This window comes from Pararge aegeria, chromosome 10 (assembly GCF_905163445.1).
Source record: "Pararge aegeria chromosome 10, ilParAegt1.1, whole genome shotgun sequence".
In the NCBI taxonomy this organism is placed as follows: domain Eukaryota; kingdom Metazoa; phylum Arthropoda; class Insecta; order Lepidoptera; family Nymphalidae; genus Pararge; species Pararge aegeria.
The window spans coordinates 10477898-10496089 of NC_053189.1; the positions used below are offsets into that span (position 1 = coordinate 10477898).

The 18192-nt window shown below is 33.1% G+C and overlaps 2 protein-coding genes across 3 annotated transcripts; one reads left to right on the plus strand and one right to left on the minus strand.

Annotated features, from left to right (window-relative positions):
• Nucleotides 1-968: 968 nt before the first annotated feature.
• On the plus strand, nt 969-4749 carry LOC120626663 (S-phase kinase-associated protein 2-like). Its single transcript, XM_039894269.1, has one exon. The coding sequence runs from the start codon at nt 1172-1174 to the stop codon at nt 2219-2221; it is 1050 nt and encodes a 349-aa protein (XP_039750203.1). The 5' UTR covers nt 969-1171; the 3' UTR covers nt 2222-4749.
• A 138-nt stretch (nt 4750-4887) lies between these two features.
• LOC120626662 (transcription elongation factor B polypeptide 3) lies at nt 4888-17959 on the minus strand. 2 transcript variants are annotated; one of them, XM_039894267.1, is made up of 10 exons: nt 17795-17959; nt 15852-16050; nt 15225-15400; nt 13935-15018; nt 13758-13861; nt 13070-13245; nt 10448-10536; nt 9986-10185; nt 8886-9035; nt 4888-7897 (listed from the first exon to the last, which is right to left on the minus strand). In XM_039894267.1, the coding sequence occupies exons 1-10, from the start codon at nt 17864-17866 to the stop codon at nt 7700-7702; spliced, it is 2448 nt and encodes an 815-aa protein (XP_039750201.1). In that variant the 5' UTR covers nt 17867-17959; the 3' UTR covers nt 4888-7699. The 2 variants fall into 2 exon arrangements, with proteins under 2 accessions (XP_039750201.1, XP_039750202.1); XM_039894268.1 differs by lacking the exon at nt 17795-17959 and having other exon boundaries at nt 15225-15443; nt 15852-15962.
• Nucleotides 17960-18192: the final 233 nt, after the last annotated feature.

Below are 18192 nucleotides of genomic sequence, written 5' to 3' on the forward strand. Positions count from 1 at the left end.
GAGAAAAATAAAGATCTATTTCACGTATCAAGTCATTTATCAAGATTATTCTACTCTTAACTCTCGTGCAAAAAAAGAATCAAATTTCTGCCTAACTTCTATTTGATATAGGTTAAATAAAAAGTTTACTAAATATTGTAAAAAAAGTTCTCTTTCACATCCCTATAACAAGGGCCAAACAAGTACTTTTGTACTTATTCTGTGGTCCAAGGAAGCGATCCGCATGTCACTAACTTCAGAGCATTTACAACTTCATGACAATGACTTTTTAACTTCCTGTATGCCCTCTTGTATTTTTCATTGTTCCTAGGTGCCGCCAATTTCAAGGGTTGCGGTACTGAGTTGCGTTCAAACCAGCACATATCAAACCAGCAATGGTCGCACATAGAATTTTACGCACGCCATCTACCACAAACACTAGATGAATTTTCTAGGGATTCGATTCCTTGGTTGGGTTCCCGCAAGATTAAATTATAACTTCTTGCTACCTATAGTAATCACATTAATAATTATTATCTGAATTATTATTACAACAATTCTTGTGAGTTTACTCGGCGTTTGTGAGAGGCCTACTATCAATAAGAATATAAACACTATCTCAGAATTTAAAAAATCAACTCGCAGAATACAGCATTCAGCCGCCACCTTACACTTTGCACTGTATATAAAAAGTACTCTGTGCTTAGCACGATCTACCCTTGCTGCCTGACTCCTGTTATGGGCGTGTAATCAAACGCATGAAATCAAGCGAGTTAAAATAAAGCTTATCCAAGTTTTATTATTGTATCCTTTTAGATTTTTATCGTGTGTGGTGTTCACATGCATGATCATTCATTGTAAAGGAAGCAAAATAAATCGTGCTAAAAGCGCTTATATATTAAAAATATGATTGGATTCCTAGTCTTAGTACATGAAGTGATAATATACTCTGTGGTTGTAGTCTGTGCCTCTGTGGTATATATTTTGACGTTAATTTTGTTTTGAATTTCATGATTATTAGAAATGAATATAAATAGCTTTCGATGAATTGCATTTATTTAGATTCAAACGCAATCAATGTTCTGTTGTATTATGAAAACACCGCATTCTTTAATTCTGGTTTAGATAGATACAAATAATAACTGAACCAAGCTTATAGATTTTCTACTACAGGCATTGTTTCGACTAGAAAATGACTATCTTTGATGACAACAATCAAGAAGACGTATTGAGTAACATCAACGTTTTACCTGATGAATTGTTGTTGGATATTTTCAAATGTCTACCTCTGGAGACATTACTTTCATGTGAAAATGTGTGTAAACGTTGGAACAAGCTGGCTCAAGATCCCTCTGTGTGGAAGCGTATTGTGTTAATATATTCTGGAAAGCCTGGTCAAAGTGAAATAAGTGAGAAAAATCTTGATATTATAACTTCACATTGCGAGTACATCTTGTGTTTAAAGATCCAATATGTTTATGACTATTCAGTTATAAAATCCTTAATAGATCAATGTAGTAATTTATTAAGTCTTGAACTAGTAATGTGTCGCGTTGGTAAAGAATTTGAACATGACATATTAAAATGGCCAAAACTAAGAAAATTCAGTTTAAAAAATTCCATTTTACTCATGAATAATTTAGATTTATTAATACGATTTGATAAGTTTAAGGAGTTAAATTATATAGCACTTTCTGAATTTGGTTTAAATTCTGACAATTGTAACACCTTACTGCAGTGTAGTCATTTGAGTAATATTTTTATTGAAAAGATTAAAGATTTGGATTTAGAGTTTATAAAGCTATTAATATTGTCAAGGCAGAGATTATTGAAGACCTTGCACATATATGGTGGAAATTCTGTTGACAACACTGTTTTGCAATTGTTATCTCAGTGTCCACAATTAAAGGACTTAGCCATAATAAGATGTGAAAGTTTATCAGACGAAGGTTTAATCTCCTTAACATCTTTGAAAAAAATTGATCATTTACAGATTTGGAATAACATAAATTTTTCTGAATTGTGTCTCCTTAAGACTTTAGGTAGTCCAGCATTATTAACTTTAAAAAGTTTAAGTTTATCTAGAATACAAAATGTTACACCAGTTATTGTTGATCTTATATCTGAATATTATAAAAACCTTAAATTCCTAGCTTTGTATCAGTGCCCTAGAATTATAAATACAGACTATGAAAGACAGCTGAAGTCCAAATTTAGAAATATTGATGTAGTTCTTTTTTGAAGTAATATATTTTCTCTGTTAGGTGTTAATAAAAGACCTTATAAAATCCACAAACTAAGTATATTCACATAAATAATGGCATTTTCATAAATCAGAAAGGGACAACTAAAAACAAAGTCATTATTAACTAACATACTATGCTTTAAGTTTTGATTGTGCTAAACAAATGGGCCCTATTTCATATGGCATTACAATCTTGAACACTACAAAAAAACAGCAGTATGTGATATAAAATTATCATTTATTTGTGTTCTATCACAAAATGCATTCAACTCATAACTACAATTTCAATGTTGAGATGATTAGTGCCCTTTACAATCATTAAATATTAAACTAGTTGTACTAAAATTAAACAGAATTTTATATGTAACTTCAAGCCGTAGCATTAGTTTCTGGTGATATGAATTATAAGATTTGATTAGAACCAACAAATGTGGCATTGGTAGGGCAACATATAGTAACATATGTGTTGCACTTGCACCCTGGTATAATGGTTAATGTGACGTGTCATTAAAATATGAGTCACCCATTTTAAATAATCATAATTGGGGGCCAAAATTGCATGTGGATATGTCTAGGGTTCCATAACCAATTATAGAGGAACCCATTAAATTATGTTTGTGATCGTCTGCCCCGGTCTGTTGGTTAGGACACAGATCACACACTATGAAGAGTGTACTATAACCAACCAAGCAACAACATATTATATTTTCATAAGTAAGAGTGCCCTAGTCGACAAACTTTGGTTCTAATACCAAAAAGGAGTGTTTTCTGTAGAGTATAAAGATGTAGTCACGAAAAACCAGCCGACTTTGGTCGCCGCCGGGCTGTGTCGGCGAGACGGCAGGTTAGGTGAGAAAACTTCTTTAGAATTACTAAAATAAAACTTAAAATTGCCACATATTTCACAAAAAAGTATTTAAAACGTTAATAGCTTTGTTCCTGTAAATAGTTGGTAGATATTAATCTACCAACACACTTTAATGGATATATTGTAATAAAAAAAAACAGTTTTATCATGTTTATTTCTAGAAAACTCTACTGATAAACTTGCAAAAAAATATCAATAGTATAATATATATCATGTTGCTTTATTGAGCCAGCACTTAAGATAAAATGTTGTTAAAAATGTGATGTAAACTACATGTATAAGTGTTATTTAATATTACCTAAATAAGTTATAAAATGTTGAAGTACATTGTGAATGTGTATGAAGAAAATTCTTTAAAGAAGTTGTTGTAATATAAAAATATTCACAGACACCCTATTGTATATTTTTCAAGCTTATCACAGAAACACCAATATAAAATAATAATTTTGTAAAACGAATAATTATTAGTAAAGTACTTTACCTTAGTGGTGCTTGGGGTAAGCCTGCCTGCGCTAACATCACATGATGACATAAAATTGTGTTAAACTTGTTTCTCTACTAAAGTATGTCTTAATACTTAACAATATTTGTTGTAATTATAAAAATGCCACAAAGTAGCAAAATCCTCATATAAAGAATGAATTTACCTATACATAGGAAAAATGTATACATTCATCGATTCCTTTATATTTTATATTTTTATGGCTAGTCCTTAATCTTTTTTTAAATGTACTGGTTTTTATGTTTAAGCTATTATACTTTTTCCTAATTTTCAATATATGTACAATCTCTCACCTTTTTGGTTTTCTGCAGGAACAATAAATTTAAACCATTTCTAAATTATTAAAATTGTTACTACCTCTAAAATATTTACAATTCCTAAAATATTATATTATAGTCTACAGTAATTATTAATATAAAGGTGTAAAAACAATCATTGTTTGCTACAAAATTAGAATAATTTTATGGAAATTGTTGATGTATTTTAAATTCATATGTCATTCACAATAACTATAATTGACTAATGAATGTAGAATTTATAAGAATAAATCTGATATAATTTGTGTTTGTGTTTACAATTTCATTTATAACCCACAGGGATGGTGAATTTCAATTTTAATATTCCCTGTATATAAATAAATAGAACTTGATTCACAATCTGGTTACTGAGGCGGTGCATGACATGTTAGTAAGAAAATATATATATATATATATATTTTATTTTATTTTAAGCGAACATTAAAATGAATATTAAATTTTTCCAGAAATTATTTCTGCCTGAATTATTTAGTTTAAGGCTGCAATCTAAATAACCTTAATACAGTAAGGCTGAAATGTTTCAAAAAAGTTGACTTAAGTAATGATTTAGTTTTGGTTTAGATAAAAACGTTTATTATAAATAATACCTCTATAACAATGCCGTTTCACGTAACAAGACCTTCCATAATTAATGCTAAATATGAAACGTAAAAATATTTTTACATATTGGGTTGGCAGTTTCAGATATTAGCGCGATATAACATACAAACCAACATAACAGTTGTGTTTAATTTAAAATCCATAGCTTGTCTCTAATTTACAGAAGTAATAACTTTTAATATTGAAAAAAAAAAAAACCTATGGAACAATATCATATGCACAAAGTGTCACTATATTGAAGCAATAAAATCAAACCACTTTACACTTGCATTTGTCTTTTATTTGTTAACTCATTATTTATGTTTAAGTTCAGTATTACCATATTTGTTAAATAGTAAAACAAAAAAACTTCATATGAGAGTAGTTCATAATAAGACCTTTATTTTTTGTTTTTGTAAATATTTATTTACATTCCCACTTTATATTTTGTAACCTTACCATACCTTAAAGGATTTTATTTTTGTTCTAGCTTTCTTTTTATTAAATATTTAAAAAAAAATACTTTACACTGAGAAGTAAAGAAAAAATTATAGATAGATAAACAAAAGAGAAAAAATCGGGCTTACGTACTTTTAGTGCGGGCAATTTGCTAGGAAAAAAAGATCATTGACGCACGTCTACAACCGCGGTTACTGCGGTTAGTTTGGCTGCACTTTTCCTAATGTTTCCGACACTGACAAAAAAAATACCCGTTTTACTACTGGCAGTAAGACGAAAACAAACTGAAATTATAAACACCAGAATGCTCACTATCAAATGTCAAATTAAAAACATTTCCTATGGCTAGTGCACTATGACAATCCAAACAGATTTAAAGCAATCGGGTGTCATAGCAAAATATTGTTTCACACTTACGAACTATTACTGATGAAACGTAAAATAACAGTATATTTCACCATTAAATACTAATGATATCCAGAAAATGTACACAGCATATGGAAAATTGTATGTACAAGAAAAACAATGAGCTTCGTTTATCAAATTACATAATTTCTCAACCGGTCTTGAATGACTTGAATTACTGCTAACATTATTTAAGCAGTTCATAGGACCAATTATCTTGAACTCAAATCTCAAACAAAACCTTATTTACATATCTATGACTCTGCACACACACGTCAATAATATTTCCAGTGTATTGAAAAATTTGAAAAAAAAAATTCAATGATACTGTGTGCAGTCTTAAACTAGTACAGTTTTTAATATGTTCCCTGTAGAAAAGGATAGCAAAACTTTTAGTTTTGCCAATTTAGTTCAGTTAAAACATTTGTATACATCAGAAGTGACGTGTATATGAAGTAATTACACTTACACAACGTAGATGAACACTGAAAGATCAAGGAAAAAAGCCATATTGCAGGCGATTTCTTGTTTAATATGACTAATTATTGTTTATCTATCTACTGTAAGAAGATAAGCTTCAATAAATTCCATTATAAAACAACCAGCCTAACTAGTGTCAGATTTTCTACCTACGTTTATTTATTCGATCACGTCAAAGTTAACTATGATATATATGGAATCTAAAGAGCGCCGTCGAGCATTCGAAACATAATAAATCGTAGTTTACTTACTATCACGCTAATCTCTAATAAGAAAACGTAGTTAGAAATCTCACACTTAGCAATCTGGTCAAAATTATTAGGCACTTGATAGTGTAAGGTTATGAATTAAGATTTTTTTAGATTTGATTAACTTTTACGTAACGGCTAGTTGATTACCTTTCTTATTTTAAATTTAAAATAACTGTTTTTTTTTTTCAAACTTTTTTCTCATAGAAAAATCCTCTAAAATGTTTAGAGGTCATAATAGATGACTGTATTAACTTCACAGTACTTTATTCATACTTCTGATAGAAACATTAACATTCACGATATTCATTCGAATACCTAGCCGGTACCCCGCGACTTTTTTCGCGTACAACTTCTGTTTAGAAATTTATACCACAAATAGATTCATTCTACGACCCATCGCGTCGTATCCTAATCGTTGTCGCATGATAAAAAGCCTATATAATATTATATAGCCTTCCTAAAATATAGGGGTTACCGAGATAAGTAATACACATATTATACATAATATAACTAAGTATGATATAAGAAATTTGTTTGTGTTTACTTAGGTTGATGGAAGTACATTCCAGTGTCAAATAATTTTGACCGAGTAGTATAACAGTCTGTGGTTTATATTAACATGATGAAGATTTGCTTAAGTAAGTTATAGCCTAATCGAACAAAGAAACGGTTAATATTTCGTTATACAAAGCATTATGTGATTGTGTCACTATGTGATCGACTTTTTACTCGCTGCTAATATTGACTTTACTGAGAAGGCGTCGTAGAGGCATTTACAACGTGTAACCGAATTACGAAATAATGATTAAGGTTGCATAAGTATATGTCATAAGGAATCACTCTGTACAAATATTAAATCAAAAGAAGCATATTTTTCCATACAAACATTCAAAACATTGTATGTGTTTACTTACGACAACCCTGTCGAAGATAAAAGACTGACACGCGCATAGTACCTACGCTACGCGACGCGCACATAATAAAGTGAAAGGAGTCATATGATTTTAATTATGTGTTTTACTCAAAAACTATTAGGTTTTCGGTTTCGCAGATAAGTCTTAGAGTCAGTACATAATGTACCTCTAAAGCCTGCGAAGCATTATTTCGGTTTTAATTTACACGTTGTATACAGAGTAGAGTAGATATGTTAGGCAAACTCGGCGGTCATGTGCAGTTAACAGACGACCACTATAAACTTAAACTCAGATTAATGTTTCCGTATTACATACGTAACATGTTCTACGAAAGTGCAATATTTTAAATTGTATTTCGTTTGTAAGTTCTATTATAGGTCCTCTAAGGATGCTTTTAGATTCTTGATAGGCGTAGTAAGATCAACTATTTTCTCACTCTAATTTTGGATGGGGTTAACTAATTTCAAGGGTCATCTATAAGTACAGTCCAGTCTCTAAAACTTGTCCCCCATATTATACAGGAGACAGATTATAGTGAATGGACTGTAATAATTAGATGCCCTGTATAAAGTTAAATTCATGAAATATGTCATTTGTCTAATCCGTCAGTCAGAATGAACAAAAGAAATCGAAATTGTTTATGCTACCTTAATAATGGATTGCCGTTATATTAATTACGCGCGTGGAATATCACCGTTAATCATCGTTTCCGGCCACGCATGAACTGCAGGGCTTTTTGCATGAGCGGCGCCTTCTTGGGTTTGAGCGCTGATGAAGAGGGTGTGAGGACCGGCGCCGGCGTCGCCCGCCCACCCTTCAGCACGTTGGGCGCGGCTGCCAGGGCGGCAACACGCGCCGCTGGGCTGGCGGTTGCGGCAAACGCTGTGCCGTGTTGGGCCTAAGTAAGATATTTTTCTTTATAGTAACAACTAGATGTTGCCTGCGTTTATTATGGGTTTTTAACCGCCAACGCAAAAATAACGGTGTGTTATAAGTTTGACGTGACCAAGATTGTCCACCGTATCGGTTTTCCTATAACCGTTCATTATTGGAAAACCATTGCCTATAAACAGAACAACATTCCGCAGGGCATGCGAATAAGACGTCACAGAAGACACAGATTCTCCTGCTTTTCGCGGAGTATAGCAAATTAGTCAGTTTACCTAAGGCGTACGTGTTTATCCTCGTGTGACGGTAATCACAACCACAATCAAACCCTTCAGACCGTGTATTATATTATACCACTTGTATCAGAATTACAAAATAATATTGAAGCATGCATAAGTGTATTTTATAAGAAATCACCCTCAAATATCAAATCAAAAGAAGCATAATAATTTTTGTGTTTACTTTTGACAACCCTATTGAAGATAAAAGACCTACACCCGCATAGTACCTAAGCGATGCGACGCGTACCTAATAAAGGGACAAGAGTCACATGATTTTAATTTTGCATGTTATGTTAGGGCTGTATCTGACTTCTTTCAGTAAAAACTATGGCAGTGGTTTACTCAAAAGCTATTAGGTTTTCGGTTTCACAGATAAGTCTCAGAGACGGTAAATAATGTGAATCTTAAAACCGTGAAGTATTATTTCGGTTTTCATTTACACGTTGTATATTTTACCTATGTCGCATTGCCCTTATGCCGTGTGGTGACGGCAGTCGAGCGACAAAGAAAATAAAACTTAGAACGGTCAGGAGCGTTCTGTGTCTACTACCAACTACTGCAATCACAAACCCGTCTGCCCAGCCTGGTGATTATGGGCAAAGCTTTGGAGAGGCCATAGGCCATGAGGCCATGGGCCAGCAATGACTGTTATAGGCTTTGATGATGATGTCCCCCTGCACTTATAAATAGGTTAAGATCAAATTTTTAAATACTTACTTGTTTTTTCAAGATGTTTCGCGGTGGTTTCACTACGGAATCCACATACGCCATTTTTGTTTGTTTGATGGGTGCCTTTTTGGCCTCTTGAGCAATTCTTATGTTAGTCGTGAGGGATTTCAATCTTATTTCTTGTTCTTCTTGGCATCGCTATTAAAAAATATAAATATAAGTGCATAAAGTTTATGCTCACAATTTACTGCCCTGTTGGTCTTGTAGTATGCATATCATCATCATCATCTTTTTCAACCCATTACCGGGCCTCTACATGGCATAAGTCTTCTCTGAGAATATGAAGGGCTATAGCCATAGTCCACTACTCTGGCCGTTATCGGCCCACTACATGGCATCAGTCTCCTCTGAGAATATGAAGGGCTATGGCCATAGTCCACTACTCTGGCCGTTATCGGCCCACTACATGGCATAAGTCTCCTCTGAGAATATGAAAGGCCATGGCAATAGTCCACTATGCTGACCAAGTGCTGATTGGTAGATTACACACGGCTTTGACAACATGATGGTATATTCTCAGGCGAGTTTCCTCACGATGTTTTTCTTAAACTTTAAACCGTTCAAGGATAACGTCAGAAATCTTTCAGTCTTAAGAGGCTTATAGGTTATCACTTAGTTTTTAAGGTTTAGCTTTAAAAGAGTTCAGCTCAAATTAGTCTTTAGTTTTTAGTCTTTCGACTGGATGCTTTAGGGCTAATATACTAGTCTAGTGGTGAGGCGTTAAGAATTAGTCGGATTTTTTTCTAGTTTTGGCTGGTGAGAGGCTTCGGCCCTGGCTAGTTACCACCCTACCGACATAGACGTGCTGCCAAGCGACTTAGCGCACCGCTATGAAGTCGCCTGAATATATTTGCCATAAACAAGTTCTACAAGGCTGTCTTATCTTGGAATGCATTATCAGCAGGTGAAATTGCAGTCTAGGTTAACTTGTTGTGTAATAAAAAAATAAAAAGGGTCTTTCAAAAGAATTTAAGCGATTGACTCTTATTACTAGTTAAGAGATGATAATGCACGAGATCGAATTGAAACTTAATTAGTACGAAATATTAGCTAACATCTCTGCAAAATTAATGATAACAAACTCTTACCATATACATTTCCCTCCAACTCTCGTATTCCTGTCGCTTTTTATTTCTGAAACTTTTTTCGCAGAACTTCTGCCACAAATGATCCGTGTCTTCCATAAGATAAGGATTGTAGTGCTCTAACATAAACAGTTGTTGTGGGGTTGCTCTGTCCACCACTGGCTTCAAAATCTCATACGGAACACCGCCGGTATATTCAAGAGCTGAAAAAATAAATAAAGTAATAAATATTATAAATAAATAATTTACATACTACGACAACGCACACATCGCTATGTAGCCCCAAAGTAAGCGTAGCTTGTGTTATGGGTACTGAAAAACATTCATGTTCATCACACAAACATTTTCCAGTTGTGGGAATCGAACCCACGGCCTTGGACTCAGAAAGCAGGGTCGCTGCAAACTGCGCCAATCGGCCGTCCATAATACTCGCATACCCGAGAAAATAATTTGAAGTGGTCTTACCGTCAATATGTTCTTGAAGGACATGTACACACATTTCATATAAACTGGTAATTTTTCCTATCACCTTGTTGCCAGAGTATACTTTGGTTCTGAAAATAAGCAAATATTTTTTTTTACGTTATTATACAGTAATTGCAGCAATGAAGCCCTATAGAAGAAAGCTTTAAGAGTGTCTTCATGAGCGCGCATGGCTCTGTATACACTTTGCGCAGTATGAGAGGAACCAGAATGGCACCAATAATTATAAATTGTTCATGATTTCATGAGTCTGATGCGAAGAGGAACTTCCCTGGATGGGTCCGGAATGATGGAATGCGGATGCTCATGTAGATTGACTGATTTTACGATGAAAAGGGGATTACGACCTCACCCCATTCAGCCGAAAGATGGTATAACCACCAACACAAACATTCCCAAGAAGAGGCACCACAGGTGGTTAAAACATTAAGTTTGTCTTCCAAGGTTGAAGACATGTTGCGCTGACTCCAAATAACTTGGGGTAAGGACAAGAACTAGAAAAGGCTAAAGCTACACTGGGATTTCCCAGACACATAATGCCCTTATGTATTAGTGCAACGCAGCGACAGATACCTAATATACAGTTGTGTTTCCACTGTATATTATAAGCTTCTTGACAGTCTATAAAAGTTTCATTATTATTCAATTTAGAGAAACGTTTTTAATGTCAAATAAAATAATATTTCTTTTGTCATATAAAATAATATACATAGTCAACCCTAACTAATTGTAAATGACTTAACAACATTTTAATGTGAGTGTGTATGTGTGTGTCTGTGTGTGCAAACCGTGCGTGCGGTAGTGTTGCCCAAATTCAGTCTTGGTCTTGCAGTCTTGGTCTTGTTCTTGCGTTTTTGCAAGACCAAGACCAAGAACAAGACCGCGTATTTTTAGCAAGACAAAGACTGACCGTGCAAGACTTGAGCAAGAACAAGACATAGCCTGCAAGACTCTTGCGTCTTGCAGCTAGGACTTAGCGCTATTTCACGGAGTAGTTAGGTGTAACAGTTCGGTGTATAGGTAGGTAGGTACGCTTAGGAATTCTATGAGACGCAAAAAACTATATCAAAGAATATGAAAAACTGGACCTATGCGCATTACGACTAATACCATAAACAAAGTGAATAAAAAAATATCTATTAAAATCAAACTGAGTGCATGCATAGTTATGTTTTAACCATCGGCACTTTGATAATGCGGCATCAAAGGTTTTGTACTTACTTCTCAAAGAAATTTGCCGCTTTTCGGAAGTACATGGTTATGATACACGCGCCGGCGGCTTCTTTTGAAATCTAAAACAATCGTTGCCGCCGCGCCGAAATCATAACATTTGACACTATTCATGCAAAATAATTTCGAATTTTAAGAGTACCTACAGGTGTTCCAAAGAATAAATAAGTTTCAGATTGGTGATTTTAGATTGGTGGAGGACGCATGAGACAGAGTATCCGATTTTATCGAAAATGGCCCGTGATTTTCTCTCAATACCTGCAACTTCAGTACCTGCTGAGAGGTTATTTTCTAAAGCATCATTAGTAATTAGAAAACATAGAAATAGGTTAAGTGATGAGTCAGCCAGATGGTTACTTTGTATTAATTCTTGGTCAAAAGAATTGATATAAAGTATCATAACCTAATGATAAAGCTGTTGATTTGTGTTGTATTTTATTTTTTATTCAAATAAATGATAAATCGTAAAACTCTTTTATTAAATTTCTTATAAGTTGAGGGTTCAATCTCTTTCTAGACAGATAAGTATTGTTCTTTAAAATACAGTCAAGTTATTGTAATTAATTTGTTTTTTTACATGTTTTAGCAAATGTAAGCTTATAAATCATAAATGTTTATTAAGAAACAGTTACTTCCATGGAAAACGACATATAGGTCAGTTGATTTTTCGAATTTCTTATCAAATCTTCAGTTATTTATTAATCTGCTTGATCTTTACTATGGCTATGTTAATTCAAGCTCACAATGTTCCAATTCTAATACGTTTTTCTAAGATTTAAAGTGAACTTTAATAAATAGTAATAGACTAATAGGTAATTGCAAGACTTGCAAGACTCTTGCTGCAAGACCAAGACCAAGACCAAGACTGGGAGCGCAAGACCAAGACCAAGACCAAGACCAGGTGTATTGGCGCAAGACCAAGACCAAGACTGGCTAAGTCTCGTCTTGTTCTTGCATTTGGGCAACACTAGCGTGCGGGCGTGTGTGTGAGGGATATTATTTAGAACCATAATCTTTCTTCTGTTGTCCGACCCCATTTGACTTTAATGTAAAATACAAGTGATGTTACGATAATATTTTTTTTTCATAATATTATTCTAGTTATTTTTTCAATCTCAGAAAAAGTTTTACAAAATTATTTTAATAATTTGATACCTTAGTATGTACAAAGTACAAATCACTATGTACCGATGGGGTACTATCGGCGCAGTATTATTATTACTAATAATACTTCTTTATTGCACACACAAAAACAAAATACAAAGAGAAACACAAAAGATAAAAATAAAAAAATAATAAAAAACAGTACTTTGTATATCAAGGAGTTTTAAGGTATTTAGTCCGATAGTGCCCACAGTGCCCAACTTTACTTACCTTTGGTTCTTAGAAGATATGGCAGCGCTCATAGCATTCTCATCCGTAAAGTGCGGTAGAAACTTCGGCGGAGGGCGTGGTCGGTAATTGGGGGATATCTCCGGTAAGGCTGATATTTCGAGCGACGGAAGCGGTGTTAGCTTAGCGGTGGGTGCCAGAAGAGTAGCCGGGCTTAGCTGGCGATAATTAATATAATTGTCTTAAAAAAAAAACTGGTTTGCTTAAATATGTGTGGTTATCAACTCTATTGTAAATGAACATGTTGTTGGTTTTCACGCAATGCAAGACTACCATGAATCTTATTTGCACATGCATAAAATTCGGTATGCCATGATAAGAAGCACTCTGTTTATTATTTATCAACAAATAAGCTTCATCAAAATCTGAAATCCTAGTATTATATGATAATAACAGAATTGACCTTATATCAATAACGAAATGGAAATACTACGACAATACACACGTCGCTATCTAGACCCAAAATAAACGTAGCTTGTGTTATTGGTACTAACATGACTGATGAATATTATTATGATAATAAACATTAATACTTTATCCTGTAAAGACTGAAAAAAATGTTATAAGCTAAATCTATGTCGAAAAATTTTATTTCTCCAGATCCAATAACAAGTTTACTATTTCCAAATGAAGACATATGTGGATGAAAAAAAAAATACAATACACTCACATCTTCACTATAGGAGTTAGGTGATTGCGTGGTGTCTCTGGACATAGATTTCTTTTTGTTTTTTGCCGGACTTATCATGCCAAGAGCTTCCGCAAAACTGGCGCCTGAGAAAAAATTTAATATCTTATATTGATGATACTGGAATAAAGAGAAAACTTTTTATTTTATGCAACTTACCTGAACCGCAATCAATACCTTCATCACTGTTTATGTGTTCACCATTTGATTTAGATTTTTTCTTTGGTTTATCATCTTTTGATTTGCTACTGCTGGATTTGCTAGAACTAGAGCTTGATTTGTGTTTACTTTTTTTACTACTTGCATCATCATGATTACTGTCTTTCTTGCTATCACTAGTTTTCACATGAATATCTTTAGATGTTGAATGTTTTTTGTCACTTTTATGACTGCTTTCTTTTTCTTTAGAAGAACTGTGCTTGTCTTTTGATCTTTCCTTACTTGATGAGCTATGCTTATCTTTACTACTACTGCTAGAATTTATTTCCTTTGACTTATGTTTATCATTTGAGATCTCTTTTTCTGATGAGCTTTTGTGTTTGTCTTTATCAGATTTACTGGAACTATGTTTTTCTGAGCTACTTGAACTTTTTTCTGAATGGGTCCTATGTTTTTCAGAAGATCTAGATTTTAGTTTATCTGAACTACTACTGGACTTATGTTTTTCAGAAATGCTGCTGTGTTTATGTTTATCTGAGCTACCACTAGATTTATGTTTTTCTGAAGTTGGTTTTTGTTTTTCATGCTCTTTACTAGATCTGTGTCTGTTTGAAGATTCTTCACTGTGACTTTTATCGTTATCTTGTCTGTGTTCTTTTTCTTTTTTTATAACACACTTTTCTCCTTCTTTGGAACTTTTGTTTGATTGTGAATTATGTGATTTATCTTTTAAGGATTTTTCAGATGAATGTCTTATCTCTGAAGCATTATATTTGTAGTGTTCTTTAACACTTTCAGAACTAGGTTCATATTTATGTGTATCATTACTGCTCCAAGATGAATGTTTAATGGAAGATGACTCTTGCCTTTCAGTCTTTTTAATCTTCTCTATTTTTTCTTTAATATCTGGTTTTCTTTCTTCGTCAGAAGACTGAGATCCTTCACTGTCACTCTCACTTGAGGTGTCATCTTGGCTTTCCATATCACTATCAGATGGTTCTACTTTAACTTTTACTTCAGGTTTTATGTATCTGTTATCTTTTGTACTTGAGTATTTCGATCTCTTTGTATCAGGTTCTTCTTCCTAAAATTTTAAAAGTACTAATCTTAATTCAAGGAATGTATTAAAGTTAAAACTTAATTACTTATAAAGTAAATAACTGGATAGTGTTTTTTATATAAATTGAATCCATGTAATTCTTATAACATGTGTAGTAAATAATTGTAGAGTGTAATGTTTTTTGATAGGTTCATGTAATTAAATATATATAAGTATAATAAAATATTCACCTCGCTGCTGTGATATTTTCTCTTACTCCCACTGTGATCTCCATTTGAATTATTATGTTGACTATCTTCAGTTTTGGTTTTTCTAACATATTTCTCTTGTTTGTCATGTCTATTTCTAGACTCTGATGGATAACTGTCGCAATCTTTCCCATATTCATATCCATAACTGTTTGTGGCTACAACAAATGTACTTATTTCAGATACAACACTAATGTTTTCCTACAAGACAACAAAAATTAGTCAGATTTTGGTGGTACATGTCGCTGATAATACAACTATTAAAAATTAGTAGGTCATGTTTTAATGAATAGTAAGTGTTGTCTTTTAATTCTAGTGTGTGTGTGCGTGTGTGGTTTTGTGAAGTGTAGCCATTAATTTATATCAATCAATCAAATAAATTTATGCTTTCATGTTTGCTTTTAAGTGATTTTTATATGTCAACATTGTATTCCTGTTATTTTTTTTGATTATATTTTTAGCCATTCAGCCATTGATTGTACATTATCTAATAAGAACTTGCATAGAACTAAATTATTGGTATGTAACTACTAAATTATCATAAGTAAGAACATCATTAATCAATACAAACACTAGCTAACCTATTATCAAATTAAGCAAATTTCTTACTATCATTGCCAATGTCTCCCTCCTGATCACTCTCCTCAGAAGCAACCATCACCTTCCATTTGTACACAAGGGCCCTCGCTGCCTGTCCTACTTCACCAGGTTCTTTGCGTAAAGCATTAACTGTGCGACCAACGCCTGTATCTTGCAGATGTTGGACTGTCACCCCCAAGTTGTATAGTTTATCAATACATTTTAAAATCTGGAAAATTATATCAATTTCAATATTGTCTAGAATACATACCATAACTTATGACAATGAATATAACAGCCATACAAAAGTCAAAACTGTAAACAAGCCTGACTCTGACATCATCAAACTTAATAGTTTTATTGCTGTGCCAACTAATGCACTAGAAATGTATGTTGTAGCTTCAAAAGAGGAAGTAAGAAATTTGAGTAGACATTTAGTACTTGCAAAAGTAACAACATGCAAATTTTTTTCAATAAAATTGCAGCGCTCCATCTTGTAGATGAGCTCTCTCTCATCATACATATAAATGCTGTGGTTGATTTTTTTTGTATTTGCTTCTATTTATTTCACTCAAACTTGAAAACTACCCTTTGGTTCTTTAAACTAGGAACTATAAACTATTTTAATGTATTGTGCTTGTATATGTGTTAGCACTCAACACATTTGTTGAAACAAGAGCATAGAGGTGAGACAAGATGGTTGGAAGCACCTAGTGAAAACAATTTATATCAAATTTGATTTTTTAGTGCCCAATCCAGCAATGTACATTTGACAAACAAATTTATCCCTTTTTACACAGGTCAACAGGACTATAATAATAAGAAGACTAATATTGTCAAGATAATTAAAACAGAACTCATATTTGATCAGTTAATGAATCAAACTATTTGTTCACTGAATATAAAGTGCATGAACATTTTTGAAAAAGTACTAGAAGCTAATGTATCTGTTGAAGTCAACAATATTCTATATCATTATCCACCAGTGCAAAACTGAACTGTATTTTATCATTAACTTAATGGACTCAATCAAATTCACCATGAAACAGAAAAAAAATGTATCAAACATTTATACCTGTGAATGTTTGCTAAACCTATCAATTAACCTTTATAATAATTTATAATAAAGTATAATTAAATTTTCTAAATCAACATATCAAACTGTTTTATCATGTTGGGGCTTCTTGATATACGGAGTCCAAAAATTTATTAATGAAAAATTTCACATGACTTGCTGTTAAATAAACAATCCCTGCCACATAGAACATTGTCACAAAGATATAACATTGTCACACATAGAACATTAGAACATTGTCACTGTTCCTCAACCTACCTATTTGGTTTAGTGTAGAGATTGGTGTACAACATAACAACAAAAGTGTTTATTTATACTAGAGCAAGTAAAGGACAGTGGTGCCACTTGCAGCTGCACTGGAACTTGCTACTCATAACAGTCCTCAACTAATTTAAATGGAGCTTAAGAGTTAACTCTTGCATTCTTTATGAAGCAAGCATGAGCAGTTTATATAAACATTTACTGTTCAAAGTCTAACTGCTTTCAAACTCTTGACAATTATTTTACTTTTGAGTACCATTAGGTACATAAATAGGTTGTACCTATTGAGTTGCCCTCAGTTGAGGCTAATTAAATTTATTTTTATTTATAGTAATAACAATATTTAATTTAGCCTAGCATTTATATTACGGCTTTTCTTTGAGCATGTCCACTTTGGCCACTTTTTGTGCAAATGCGTTCTATAATAAAAGGAAGAAGACAAAAGTGGGAATATCAATTTCCATCTCAAGTAAGCTAAAATATACTTTGCACCTATCTATTTTAGTAAGTGCAATTTAAACCAGCGTTGATTAAGGTGTAGATTCATCCATAGGCCTCGTGACGACGAACATTCAATTTTTTTTAACAATATTGGAGTCAATTCATCATGTATTAATTCCGTAGCAGTTGTACTTACTTTCTGTTCATCATTTGGATATTTTTCTATAGAATGCTGGTAATGTTTAATTAAATCCAAAATAGTCGCCATATCACCACACTTTTACACAAAGTATGTTTTTCTACAGTGATTTAGAAAATAAGTGCCAGCTGGTAAATGGGCACCATTTTTGATACACACATGTCTAAATATGACGTATGAGATGAGTATTGAGCTATGATTGGTGAATTACAAAGATCGTTTCGTTTGTGCTTCAGCATGATTTTAATTAGCCAAAGAGGATACAAACTCTCCCATCGTGGCCACGCAATCCATCAATCATAACAAAAATACCAACCTTATATACCATACCTTAGCCACACTTACAAACTACCTAATTTAAATACCAGTTTCTTTATTTATAAGTTATAACTTTG

Coding starts and splice junctions, on each gene's coding strand:
- LOC120626663 (XM_039894269.1), top strand. CDS start 1,172: ATGACTATCTTTGATGACAACAATCAAGAAGACGTATTGAGTAACATC.
- LOC120626662 (XM_039894267.1), bottom strand. CDS start 17,866: ATGGCGACTATTTTGGATTTAATTAAACATTACCAGCATTCTATAGAA. Junction 13,862..13,934: donor AGGTATTGATTGCGGTTCAG/GTAAGTTGCATA, acceptor ATTTTTTCTCAG/GCGCCAGTTTTGCGGAAGCT. Junction 13,246..13,757: donor CTAACTCCTATAGTGAAGAT/GTGAGTGTATTG, acceptor AATTATCGCCAG/CTAAGCCCGGCTACTCTTCT.